General features: G+C 55.6%; 6 protein-coding genes across 6 annotated transcripts; 3 read left to right on the top strand and 3 right to left on the bottom strand.

The window, feature by feature from the left end:
- Positions 1-249: 249 nt before the first annotated feature.
- CGCA056_v013253 (uncharacterized protein) lies at positions 250-2,025 on the bottom strand (the record flags this gene model as incomplete). The annotated part of the gene is made up of 1 exon (XM_037328497.1): positions 250-2,025. The coding sequence occupies one exon, from the start codon at positions 2,023-2,025 to the stop codon at positions 250-252; it is 1,776 nt and encodes a 591-aa protein (XP_037172675.1).
- A 1,851-nt stretch (positions 2,026-3,876) lies between these two features.
- NCE102 (Non-classical export protein 2) lies at positions 3,877-4,401 on the top strand (the record flags this gene model as incomplete). Its single annotated transcript, XM_037328498.1, has 1 exon — positions 3,877-4,401. One exon carries the CDS (start codon positions 3,877-3,879, stop codon positions 4,399-4,401), a length of 525 nt encoding a protein of 174 aa, XP_037173512.1.
- Positions 4,402-5,072: 671 nt separating this feature from the next.
- On the bottom strand, positions 5,073-5,458 carry tam7 (Uncharacterized protein; the record flags this gene model as incomplete). The annotated part of the gene is made up of 2 exons (XM_037328499.1): positions 5,073-5,176; positions 5,233-5,458. 2 exons carry the CDS (start codon positions 5,456-5,458, stop codon positions 5,073-5,075), a joined length of 330 nt encoding a protein of 109 aa, XP_037173515.1.
- Positions 5,459-6,523: 1,065 nt separating this feature from the next.
- tif212 (putative eukaryotic translation initiation factor 2 subunit beta) lies at positions 6,524-7,928 on the top strand (the record flags this gene model as incomplete). The annotated part of the gene is made up of 4 exons (XM_037328500.1): positions 6,524-6,538; positions 6,860-6,998; positions 7,056-7,703; positions 7,759-7,928. The coding sequence occupies 4 exons, from the start codon at positions 6,524-6,526 to the stop codon at positions 7,926-7,928; spliced, it is 972 nt and encodes a 323-aa protein (XP_037172677.1).
- Positions 7,929-8,495: 567 nt separating this feature from the next.
- On the top strand, positions 8,496-10,110 carry CGCA056_v013257 (uncharacterized protein; the record flags this gene model as incomplete). Its single annotated transcript, XM_037328501.1, has 2 exons — positions 8,496-8,759; positions 8,932-10,110. The coding sequence occupies 2 exons, from the start codon at positions 8,496-8,498 to the stop codon at positions 10,108-10,110; spliced, it is 1,443 nt and encodes a 480-aa protein (XP_037172678.1).
- A 1,327-nt stretch (positions 10,111-11,437) lies between these two features.
- Positions 11,438-12,313, bottom strand: CGCA056_v013258 (Allergen Asp f 7-like protein; the record flags this gene model as incomplete). The annotated part of the gene is made up of 1 exon (XM_037328502.1): positions 11,438-12,313. One exon carries the CDS (start codon positions 12,311-12,313, stop codon positions 11,438-11,440), a length of 876 nt encoding a protein of 291 aa, XP_037172653.1.
- Between the last annotated feature and the right edge of the window lie 401 nt (positions 12,314-12,714).

Raw genomic sequence — 12,714 nt, forward strand, 5'->3', positions numbered from 1 at the left:
TTTCGATATGATCCATTTTCCTCCAACCCACAAGTCCCGGTCCTGATTGTAGCATCAAGCTGGTGTGGTTAGTAGTGGGTAAAAGGCCGCAACTTCAGGCTAGAGAAGCCCAGGTGGCCACTCCCGCAGTAGTGTATAGCAAAAGTCCACGACGATGACGTCATGGCTACTTCTTTGGCGTCCCGCGTCAGTGGTCCGCACGTGGCATACCGATTGATCGTGCTTCGCCGACCTTGTTGGACGACGGCCCTAGCCAAACATGATCTTGGCCAGTAGGGCGTCGTAGTCTTCTTTAGGGAGGTACCACGGGGCCTTCACGCCCGTCCGAAGGAGCCTGCGGCGCCGGTTCTCCTCCGTGATCCTATTGTTTACTCGCTCTATCTGTTGGTCAATTGCAGAGTTCTCAAAGATCTGGCCCTGGTACTCGAACTGGCGCCAAATATTGTGGAAGCTGACGTCGATGCCACAGTCCATCAAGTACGCCACTGGGCGTGATGCGACCATTGGGGTCATGGGGTGTGAAAGGAATATCCGTGGACAGGGCGGCTCCAGAATGGAGCAACTCGTGGGAATATCCAGAGTTAGTCGTCGAAGCTTGAAAAGAGTGGTGTTATAACAGTCTGCCAAAGCACTGACAACCCGCAACTCGTCATCGTAGTCAACCGCCATTCGAATCGGGGGGTTTGAATGCCATCTGCACCCGATCGTCAAGTCTTGGACGTTAGGGGGAAAGCGATTGCAAAGGTCGAGCACGTCGTTCTCATTGATAAAATCGCAGAGTCCGAACAGGCCTGTAAAGTCAACGACGAGAGTCTTCACATTGGTGAGATAAGGAAGGCAGTCAAGTCTCCGCCTCTGACCAGCGAAGCGTTCTGGGTATGATGGCAAGTAGTTTCCAGGTTTAGCGGCGACAAGCTCCAGGTGGCGCAAGCTACCAGAGAGACCTCGGAGGGCCTGGTTCAAGTCTTTACCTTGAGGAAGACGTCGGAACTGGTGAGGGTTGGTATTCCTCGAGAAGTATGCGGTGAGCACCTGCAGGTTAGCACACGCCAGCAGAAGGCCGACTAGCTCTGGTTCTTGGATGCAAGAAAGGTGCAGGACAATCTTCTTCATCCGGGGCATGTCGCTGTAATCCGGCGGACTCACGTCATCCCTGTGCTTGTCGATAGGCCTCCAGCACCAAGGCGCGTCGGAAAGAAGCTCGAAGATCTCCAGGTTGGGCAGCTGAGAGAGGTAAGTAGGGATGTTGCAAGAAAAATGATGGCGATGAGCTTCAGGCAACGAGTCTCCGGCGATGTCAGAATCAGTGTCAGTGAAGTCGTGACGGAGTCGAAGGGTGCGCACGCAGCTAAACGGCGAGTCGAAGGAAAGGGGGTGGAGCGTTAGGGGTGTCTTTCCCTCACATGCGATGTTGTGCAGCTTCAGTTCGTAAGATTCTGGTTGCTTGAGTGTCTTAGTGGAAGGAATCATCATATGAGTGTACTCCATTTGATGTCGCATCGTCCGTATCAGCAGCTCGAAGTACTTTTCGTTGGGAGAGGTGATCAAGAACTCAGCCACATTGGGTATAAATGTGAGAACTATAGCCAGGTCTGTGAGGGTCCTGGTGTTGTACAGCTGACGCCAGAGGCGGAAGTAAGGAACTCGTGGTCCTAGCTGGAACTCGCCGAGGAGGTAGAGGGCTCGGACATGATTTCCAAGGCCATGCTTGGCTGGACAGGTCAGGAGGCGAAGGAAGCGCCGAAGGTGATAGGGCTTCGCAAGAGCAACATTCTTGAAGAGAGCTGGCTCGGATGCTCGAGATATGCCTTTGGATGTTCGATAAAGAGAAACGAGGTCGGCTCGGGTCAACTGCCACTCTTCATACTGCGCTGCGCTGGTATGAATATCATAGGAGGTTTCGAAGGGTCTCATGACAACAGTCGGGGGGATGTTGGGCATGAGATAGGACATGATATGGTCGAACAACTCAGGCGGAATGCCACCGAGGCTTGCTCTGGGGTACTGGGCGGTGTCGTCTGCCATTGTGTCCACCAGGGTCTTGCTGCCCGCGGCCTGCATCCGTGGTTAACAATCCGGGCGCAAATAACAGGTGCAGGACTCCTGCAGTGTACTTACTCTGTTCTCACTTGCAGCCACTTAGAGATATTTGCAGGGTTTCGCCTCGCTGAGGAAGCGATGGGATTGGTGTTTTGCTGCTGCCTCTTTGTAGCTTTCTTTGAGGGCGCAGCCAAAATCTACCCGCCTGCCTCAATGAATCGCAACTGTGAAGTCTGTTTTGCATGCGTCAGTTTGATGTCGACAAATTCGCAGGCGCGGGTATGCTGGCTCACGTTGTTTCACGATAACCTCCGCGCTCAAGGTTTGATAGGGTGAGGGCGATCGTGACTGGGGTGCAGGTGTGTGGCAGTGGATGTTTCCTCCAGGGTTGCTGGGCCAGATTGTGTTTGTGGCAGCGAATCGCCGGGAAGGTTGGGATTTGCTGCAGTGGAAGGAGGGGCAATTCGAACCCAGCAGGAAGGGCCAAGGTGGGGCAAAGAAGGCAAGAAGAGGGCCACACAGGGCCAAGAAGATGGAGGGGGACTGAGAGGCTCTTCACCTGCCAACCAGCATCACCCCACCACGCAGGGAACTTGGACAGGGCCCAAAAGCCGCAGCAGGGTCAGAAAAAAGCGATTGAAAAAATAAAGATAACAAAAAACCTTTGGATGAGGTCCCCGCGGAGAGAAGAGCCCTGCAGCTGCAAACAGTGCCACAACCGGACTGGATCTCGAACTCTCGGCCACGTCGGGAGACGCGCCAGCAGACACGCGCCACTGGTCTTTGGACTTTATTTTTCTCGGATCTCAAAGTGTCGTGGAGGGTTGCGTTTCAGAGCGACATCTGGCAGTCAGATGAGAGTCAATGAGGAGATGAATGACGGACGCGGACAGGCGAGTCATCTGTTGGGCTGAACGCGGTCTTGTCCAAGCTCCTTAGTGGCAGCTTTGGCGGCTTCTAGGACCCTTGGATGATGCCATTGGACGTCTTGGGGCGTCTCTTAGGGCCTGCGGGAGCGCTCGGCCAGACGTGGACACGGTACGTACCCAAGATGGGCGCAGAGAATGCCGCCTGCGAGCTTGCGAGGCAAATAAAAAATTAGAGAAGCGCGCTCTGAGCAGAGGTATTGGCTGGTGAGGTCATAGTTCCCGCAACTGCCGATCGCCATGGAAATCATCGAACTTCTCACCCGTCACGCCTGCGCCTGTGCAGCTCCCGCGCGTCCACCGTCCATGTCAGGTCCCGGCCCTCCGTGCCCTCCCTAAGGTTCTCTTCCCATGTCGGGCGACTCTGCACCTCTGTCAGTCAGTGAAGTGCATCCATCCATGAGTGCTAGATCTGACTGGGATTTGGTGGTGTCCGGCTCTGGGAGGTAGCCCCCTCCTCGGCCGACTCGTCGAGTCCATTCCATCCCGCCCTTGCCTTTCCTTCCCGCCCCTTCTCAGTTATTAAAGATACCCTTGCCTCCTGCCGCTTCCTTCCACCGCGACTCTACTCACCCGACAACCAGCCTGAACAACCCAGACAAGTCTTATTTGTTCCACGCCCACCCTGCCAGATCTTGCTCCACGTCTACTGACTTCTTGTCTTCATCCACATCACACACAGACATAGTCAATGAACAATTGCTTGTTTTTGCAAATCATCCCGTGAGCACTCATCGTCAGACGCCAGTCACGCCACTACTCCCAACTTCAAATTACACACGCATACAACCCTCGACGACAACGTCATTCTACACAACTCTAGTAGCTCTTGCTCCTAGCACCCAACTCACCAGTAACCCATCGACCCCGATCATCCAAGTTACCGGACGCGGTCCAACACTTATCCAACATGATGGAATCAGTCTTCAAGGTCGCCATTCGAGGCGTTCAGGTCCTCTGGGTCCTGCTCGTTACAGCATTGATCGGCAATGTCATCGCCCTGAACATTAACGGTGCTGGGTCTGCCATGGCTGCGATCAACTTCACAATGTTCGTTGCTGTTATCTGTTGGTTGGCTGCTCTTTACGGCCTGGCCACATCGTTCATCACCGGCATCGCCATTCCCCTGGTCATGTTGGCTCTCGACGGTGCGGCCTTGCTCTTCACCTTCATTGACAGCATTGTTTTGTCCGCCAAACTGCGTGTCGTCAACTGCGGCACGCTCGACGGTCGCGACCACCCAAGCGACTATATCGTCTGGGGCTCCGCTGACGACGAGAAGCGCTGCCGCGAGATCCAAGCGAGCACTGTCTTCATGTGGTTTTTGTTCGCCAGCTTTTGTGCCGGAGCGTTCTTTACCTTCATGGACTTCCGTCGTGGCGGTGGTGGCTCTATTCGCAGCTCTCGGCCCTCTATGGCTCAGGTTGGAGCCTAAAGCTTCGCCGACAACATACACCATACAAGATACACGCTTTTGAAAAACAATCACCCGACTTTTTGTTCTTTGGGTGCGGCCACTGGGTCATACATACGGCATTCACGACTGGTCCTTGAATAGCTGTTGGGTTCTGACGGCGTTGGCGGCATGCTGTTGTTTTTATGTTACCTTTCACGATGGCATATAGTAGTAATGAATGACCGGATATGGGTTATGGGATGACATGGATATATGGTTATGGATACGGCGGGGCCAAGTGCCACGGTGCTCTGGGAACAGTCGCAAGGCTGCTTAGCACCCTCTTGTGTAGCAGAATCACAATGATTGATACCAATGAATGCGAGTTTTCTTTCATCAGTTCCATGTGTGACGGCGTGCAAGAGCGATGTTGTCAAGTAGACCCTCGTGACAGGATGTGGCCCGCGGGGATGTAACTCTCGAAGGACTCCGCCCCTGCGAGCAATTCATCATTGAACTTGGAAATCATTGAATTGCAAATCTTCATAGCGAGGTCTTGTGCCTTGCTTCTGTATGTGCCGCCTTGATCTATCACAGCGGGCCTCAACGCCATCCAAATGTATACAACCGCCGCCTTGGGCCACAACACCAACTTCTGGACTCCGTAGCGTCTCTTGCGAAGTTACTTATCAAAACCACTATCATGCTCCTTATAAAGCAGCCGCAGCCTCAGCGACACCAGCAGCTTTGAAGGCGCCCTTGTTTGTCCACCGCACCTCGACGCTGTGCATCCATTCCATATATCTTGACCAACCTGTGCCAGCAGGGTTAGCATCTGCAGGACCAGCGTCACGTTCTAGGGAAGCTCACTCCAGTACGCAAATTTGCGACCCAGGTACTTTCCGGCGAACGGCACGATGACCATGGTCAGCAGGAGCTGGATCTGCTCCAAGCTGCGCTCCCATTCCTCCTGCGCATCCGAGTCGTCTTCGGAGTCGAGCACACTACTAGATATTGACGGCAGCGAATCGATCTCGTCGAGGTCAGAGGAGGGCGAGATGTCGTCGTGGATGACGAAGGAATCGGTGGACTGCATCATGCCGGAGAGAGAGAGAGGTATGGCGGGCAGATAGGACGTCGGACGTTTGTTCGGCGCTCGGCTGTTGGAGCTTCGAGGCGGCAAGACGCGGTAGTGGCAGGTGAGCCTATCAATGATTCGGGTTCAACGCCGATTGAGTCGCAGGGCAGGCTCAATCCTGCATGCGTGTCAAGGAGATCGAACACGAGACGATCTACAAGGTGGGCGCTTCGCGGGAGGTTGAATCAAGGGACCGCGATGCCTCCGATGATGCCAGTGCAGCTGTGGAGGTGCGGACGCCTGGAGCTCTCTGATCCCCCGTTCCCCAACCAGAAACGGCAACGGGACGGCCGCCAGCAGGTGTTGACGATTTCGTTTTTTTATTGGCTGGGGATGCTGTGAAGCGGGGCCGGCTGCAATTCCATGAGGTGCTGACGGAATAGCCTCAGGACTGGATACCGAATCGTCAGTCACTGCTTCGGTTACGGTTGAGTCTTTCTACTTCGCTTCTTTTTATTGATTCGAATTTTCGCATTCGACTCATGGAGACGTCGATATGAATCTGCGTCAGAAGATAAACATGCAGAGTCAATCTGTGCCAGACATGACTGAATATACGCTTGAGACCAGTGCGGTTACCGTACAAATTTCGCCATCGAAACGGTCGGACACCAGACGTCAAGGTCACATGACCGTATGTACCGCTGAGTCACAGGCTGCAAAGGGTGACTGCGGACGGGCGCTGGGCACCGCAACAGCTGGCGGACACTGTGACTGGAGGGGGAGGAGGGGGGTTTGTCTCCCACTTTGGACCAGTGACCAGCACCCTCACGTCACCTTGAAATCCCGTCCACCTGCAGTCGAGGCAATTCTCCTTTCCCTCTCACAAATTTCCATTACCGAACCAATTTCGAACGGCACAAACCGACTCGACGCCATATCCCAGGTCACCAGGTTCTTGTTTTGTCGACCCTTCCGACCATCAGCGCTTGTTCAACCACCACCCCCCGGACCACTGTGCTAGAAGCATTTACCAAGGATACCTAACCGAGAACCCCGTTCAGTGAGACACAGGCCGCAATCATGGCGGACGTCGAAGTAAGTTTCCTCCGTTGCTTACCGTAACGCACCGCACCTCTCTTTAGCCCTCCCCTCCTACACCCTGCGCACGGCGCACTTCTGCCACTGCCCACCACCACCATTGGCCCCTCCACCAGAACTTATTCGTCTTTTACCCCACTGCCCAACCAGAATCAGAGACGGTCTGGACAGACAGGACATTTTTCGTGACTCAAATTCGACGCCATAAAACCGATCATATCATCACCACCCAAGACGTTGTTCCTCCCCGATTAATTCTCTGCTCATCTCCGAAATTTCTGCTCGTCCTCTTTGACATCTAACATTCAATTTTCGCAGGCATCTCCTCTCCCCGAGCGCAAACAGCGGAAATCCGTCGCTTTCGATACCGAACAAATAGTAGTCGACGCCGACGGCTCAGTCACAATGGTCAACGCTACCGACGAACCCAAGGAGACAGCCCAGTCGCACACGCCTCGTACGCCGCCGCTTTCTGCAGCACTTGAATCTTTCAATACTGATGCCCCTTCTCAAGCCGGAGCCGAGGATGCGACCACCCCCGTCCCCGATGCCACCGAAGATGGTGGCCTCGACCTTACCATGAAGAAGAAGAAGAAGAAGAAGGTCGCCAAGGAGGGCGATGATGCCGAGGAGGCCCCCGCCGGCGAGGACGGTGGTCTGGACCTGACCCTGAAGAAGAAGAAGAAGAAGAAGGTTCCCAAGGAGGGCGAGGAGGACGACTTCGCCGCCAAGCTCAAGGCCTTGGACCTCGAGGGCAAGGAGGGCGAAGCTGGTGAGGCTCCCGCCGCTGGCGATGCTGACGAGGGTGACATGGACGCCGGCACCGGCATCTGGCAGCACGACGAGACCAAGGCCCTCAGCTACAGCTTGCTGCTCAACCGCTTCTTCCACCAGCTCTCCCAGAAGAACCCCGACCACGCTTTGAGCGGCTCCAAGAGCTACAAGATCCCTCCCCCGCAGTGCATGCGTGAAGGCAACAAGAAGACCATCTTCGCCAACATTGCCGAGATCTGCAAGCGCATGAAGAGAACGGAGGAGCACGTGACCGCCTACCTGTTTGCTGAGTTGGGTACCAGTGGTTCCGTTGACGGAAGCAGACGTCTTGTTATTAAGGGTCGTTTCCAGCAGAAGCAGCTCGAGAACGTGTTGCGCAAGTACATCAGTGAGTTTGCCTCTTTTGTGCGTCTTACGCGGAAGCTGACCAACTTCCTCCACAGTTGAGTACGTCACCTGCAAGACCTGCAAATCTGCGGACACCGAGCTGTCCAAGGGAGAGAACCGTCTGTACTTCATTACCTGCAACTCTTGCGGTTCGAGACGTTCCGTCACTGCCATCAAGACCGGTTTCTCCGCCCAGGTCGGAAAGAGAAGAAAGATGCAGGGTTAAGCGAGTTCAGTCGTGGACAGCAAGAGTTGGAGAAATATTCTTCTACGCTATTTACGTCCTTTAGCGTACTCTTGGCTTTTAGATGTGATCATGCCAGCAGTGTGCGGTGCAGCCTCGAGGTTGCGACGCTCCGGGTAATCAATGAATGGATGGATGGCACCCATAGACAGTGGCGTTTTCTTTCCAAAAATTGGTACAAAAGTTGGGCATAATGTCAATCAGAATCGTTCTCAAAAGTCTTGCTGATGTGCGACACCCGTTTCTTGTGGGTCTGCCAAAAGTGACGCGTTCTGCAACGTGGATTGGTGATGTCTCTGTTGGACTTGCTCCATCGGTGCAGGTGGTGGTAGTTGGACTTAACCTCACATGTCCGTCCACTGGCGCGCCAGCCATCAACCAAACGTCAATCCTTCAACACATGACTCAACCGTCCACGCGGCCAACATCACAAAAGTCCCACTTACAGCGTATTTAAACAGCAGAAATCGAGTCACTTTGTCTAAACTCTGTACCCTGAATCATCAAGCCTTGTCATCACCTTCAGAAAGCAACTCCTCATCCGACACCATGACGGGCGCAACGCTGCGGGAGGGCCAGGCCGATCTCCCCTCGACTAAGAGCACCCGCTCATACTGGCACCGCGAGCCTTCCGAAGCGCTCCTGGGCCACCGCACGACTAAGAGCTTACCTCCGACCGCGGATGTGGTCGTCGTCGGCAGCGGTATCACGGGCGCTTTCGCCGCCAAAGAGCTGAAGGAGGGGAGTGGCGGGGCGGGTAGAAACGTGTTGTTGGTTGAGGCCAGGGAGGTCTGCTGGGGAGCCACTGGACGAGTGAGTCTTTTAATACTTTCTGTCGTATCACGAAGTGAAATGAGGGAAGTCGAAGTCTGGCAAGTGCTCAGCCAAGGTTGATGGTGATGGGCTCCGATAGCTTATCTCGACCCCTCATCGTGTCATCTCACAACCACCTTCACGATAAGGCCACCACTGACACCCCTACCAGAACGGTGGCCACTGCCAGCCGGTAGTATATGGTCCCTCCACCGCCATAGCAGACTTTGAGCTGCAGACGTACAGATACCTCCGCGACCTCGTCGCCGCCAACGCCATCCCCTGCGACTGGGTCTCCCTCCGCGGCGTTCATGCCCTTCTCACCGCGGACCTCGTCGCCAAGGCCGCCGATGCCATCGCTGTCCTCCCACCTCACCTCAAGACTGCCGTACGCCTCGTCACTGATGCGGAAGAGCTGAAGACGCTACGGGTGCCAGGAGCCGCGGGCGCCGTCGTGCAGGAGAACGCGGCGAGTTGCTGGCCGTACAAACTTGTCGCATGGGTGTTTGAGGACCTCATCTCGAAGTTTGGAGGAGGGCAGCAGCAGTCTGCAGGCGAAGGCGGATGGTTCAACCTGCAGACCAACACGCCTGTCACCCGTCTCCAACGCCTGGATGGCGCCGGTGATGACGGAGCGTCGTGGATCGTACACACAGAGCGCGGGCAGGTGGCCGCGAAGCAGGTCCTGCTGTGCTCCAATGCCTACACCAGCCGTCTTCTCCCCGCCTTTTCGGACCTCATCGTGCCGGTGCGTGGCCAGGTCGCCGCGCTGCTGCCGGAACCGCGCGCCAAGATAGAGCGGAGCTACGTCTTCATGGCCAGCTCCTCGGGGTCGTCGCCGAACCAGGACGACTACCTCATCCAAAGGCCTTCCCCTGGTCTGGAGATGATCCTAGGGGGAGGAAGGGCGAACGGCACAGCCAGAGGAGTGGGTATCTCGGATGACGACGAGGTCGACCCGGTCGTTGCCTCGTACCTGCGGCGAGCGGGGGCCAAGAACATTGACCTCCAGGGCGATGGTGAGCAGCCGACGGACCCGGAAGAGCTCAAGGCGAGTTACGAGTGGACGGGCATCATGGCCTTCTCGCGTGACGGGCGGCCGTGGGTCGGCGAGGTCCCGGCGGGCGATGTGCTCGGCGGCGGGGCCGGGCTGTGGGTTTGTGCTGGGTACACCGGACACGGGATGCCCCAAGCCGCGCTCTGCGGGCGAGCCGTGGCCGGCATGATGGCCGGAACGGAGAACGGAATCCAAGTGCCTGGAGATTTCGTAGTTGGGGAGGAGAGGGCGCGACAGGCCCAGGCTATGCCTAGCATCAAGGAGATGGACGACCTGGACATGTTCTTGCTGTAGGAGGCCCTGGTCGCGTCGTTCTGGAGTACTCGGTTGTCTTGACGATGGGTGGTATCTCGTGTTGTTGATACGAGGGGTTGAGTTCAGCTGGTGGCGAGAAAGAAATCAAACGACCCTAACCGAATCATATCCTTAGAGTCACGAAAGTTTAATAGAAGCATCGGAATGATATTGAGTACGAAGGCAGCTAGGGTGATGTAACTACAGACCACCAAGGCCTCGGTCATGTCTTGGAATTATAGATTGGGCCGAGACTCCTCCCTCCGAGGCCTCCTCCTCCACGCCTCCTCGACCCGGAGAGAGTGGAATGCTCCGCCCTCTCCTCAGCTGACACGATCGGATCGTTGCGGTGCGAGACATACAACATATGGATATGGGCAAGGCAGTCTTTCGCTTTGCCCCTCCCCCAGAATGCCAGGCGCCGCGGCCGCCACGGTAACAGGTAGTGGTTCAGAATGTCTCTCGGGCCAGGCCAGCAGCTTATTACATTACCCTCTTTCTGAACGGTAACCGTCATCGCTGATTGGAATGTCGCGCTCGAGCCCGTGGGGGGAGGGGATTTCATAACCCCTCCATCGTCATTCTCATTATCGTTCCGCGTGCCGACGGCTCATTGCATGGGGTGGCCGCATGCTACCGGCAAGTCTAGCGTTGATCGCATTTTTCCAGAGACTCGGCCGACTGGGACTGTGGCACGGAGAAAGGATATTTTGAAGTCTCAACTTTTTGGTTTTTGATATTTTTCTTCCTTCTTGGCAGTGGTTTGCCAATAACCCACGTCCGGGGAAGGATGGGAGGCGCGAGAGCACACGCCCCTATCCATACCCCTAATAGATATATACATTTGAATTGTAAGTTCTATGAGCCGACCCGATGGTAAGAATGTCCACATAAACAGAAACACCAGATGTCCGCCCCCAGATTGCCCAACACCTCCCACAAGCATGGGAGGAATTTCGCATCCGCAGGTATAGAAATATCGTCATCACGTCATTCAAGACCGGCGTGCCAGGTCTTGTTGTTTGCCCTTTTGTTGATCCAATCCAGTTCCCGTGCTGTTGAACCAGGCGCCGTCCCTTTTGACTGACCAGGAAAAGGAGGGGTATATGTAACCAAATATTTGTTATTTGAGATTTGAATCAGAGAAAGAAAAAAGACGACTGGCCCAAGGAAGCTTGAAGCCAATCATTTCTTGTGAATGAGGTGAACCTGATCGGTGCGAAGGGCTCGCTAGGAAAGCGCACCCAAAAGAAGAGAAAGAACCCCTGACGGCCGTGCTGAGACTGGAATGGAATAGAGGAATAAGCAAGCGTTTTGAACGTCAAGCTTAGTTGATGAACTTCCAGTCGACGGTACCGGCACCGACATCGAGGCTGTCGAAGATCTCGAGGAAGGCCTTTTCGCTGACATCGATGGCATCGTGAGAGCAGCCCATGCACTTGTCGCGAACGGTGGCGGTGGTGGTCTTGCCGTTGGCGGAGATCTGGATCTTCTTACCGCAGTAGGAGTTGCCGTTGGAAACCGAGCCCATCATGAGAACGGAGAGAGCAACAATGTTCTCAGTCTTGTCCTTGCCGCTGTCGTCCTCACCGCAAGCACCCAGGCCGATGGCGTAGTAGGTCAGCTTACCGCTGTAAGAAGAGCCACCACTGCTGCTGCTGCTGCCGCCGCTGCTGCTGCCGGTGGTGGCTTGGGCCTGGACCTGAGGAGTGCTGGTGGTGGCGACAACAGGAGCAACGTAGGCAGGGGTGGTAGGAACGATGACGGGAGCGATGTAGACAGAAGTGGTGGTCGGCTGAGGAGCGGGTTGAGGAGTCGGGGTCTGGGGAGCGGGAGCAGGGGTGGAGCTGCTGGACGAGACAACGGGAGCCTGCTGGATGGATTCCTGAACAACGGGTGCAGCGGCCTTGGTTGAGGTGGACAGCGTGGTGTAAGAGGGCGAGTTGCCGGGCTCGAAGAACTGGCCGGGCACGGAGGTGGTGGGAACGGCGGAGGGAGTGGCAGATGCCTCGGAGGAGGGGACCCAGGCGGTCTCGGTGGCATCAACCCACTCGGTCACGTAGGCGGTCTCGGTAACCCACTCAGTGACGAGAGCGCGCTTCTGGTGCTTGCCGTGGACATGGCGCTTCTTGTTTCCGTGCTGGTGGGGCTGGGCAATGGCGGCGGCAGCCAGGGCGGCGCAGAAGATGGCAGAGGTCTTCATGGTGAACTTGGTGTTTGGTGAGCTGTGATGTTGGTGTTTGGTGTTGTTGGTCAGGAGACTTATACGGTCCCTTGAGTGATGATCTTCCGTGAAGGATGAGCTGGAAGCGAAATGAATGCAATGGGCTGAGCCTCTCGATCAAGGAATGGCTTGCGGGAGCGTGTGAAGCTTGGCAGGTTCAAGGTTGACGGCAGGAAGCTCGGGGCACGCTTTGGTATGTACTGAGGTTCCTGGTAGGCTGGAAAGATGGGATGAAAGGAGTAGTTCACTGAACACTCTTTTGCTGACAGCTGGAGACCGGATGATAATGTTTGGACGAGTCCTCGAAACAGTCTGTGAAAGAATGAATTGGTTGAATAGTCTGTTGGACTGAAGTCGGTCGAGCACTGCTCAAGGGGGTT

Source organism: Colletotrichum aenigma (genome assembly GCF_013390185.1).
Source record: "Colletotrichum aenigma strain Cg56 chromosome Unknown KSG_Cg56_contig09, whole genome shotgun sequence".
In the NCBI taxonomy this organism is placed as follows: domain Eukaryota; kingdom Fungi; phylum Ascomycota; class Sordariomycetes; order Glomerellales; family Glomerellaceae; genus Colletotrichum; species Colletotrichum aenigma.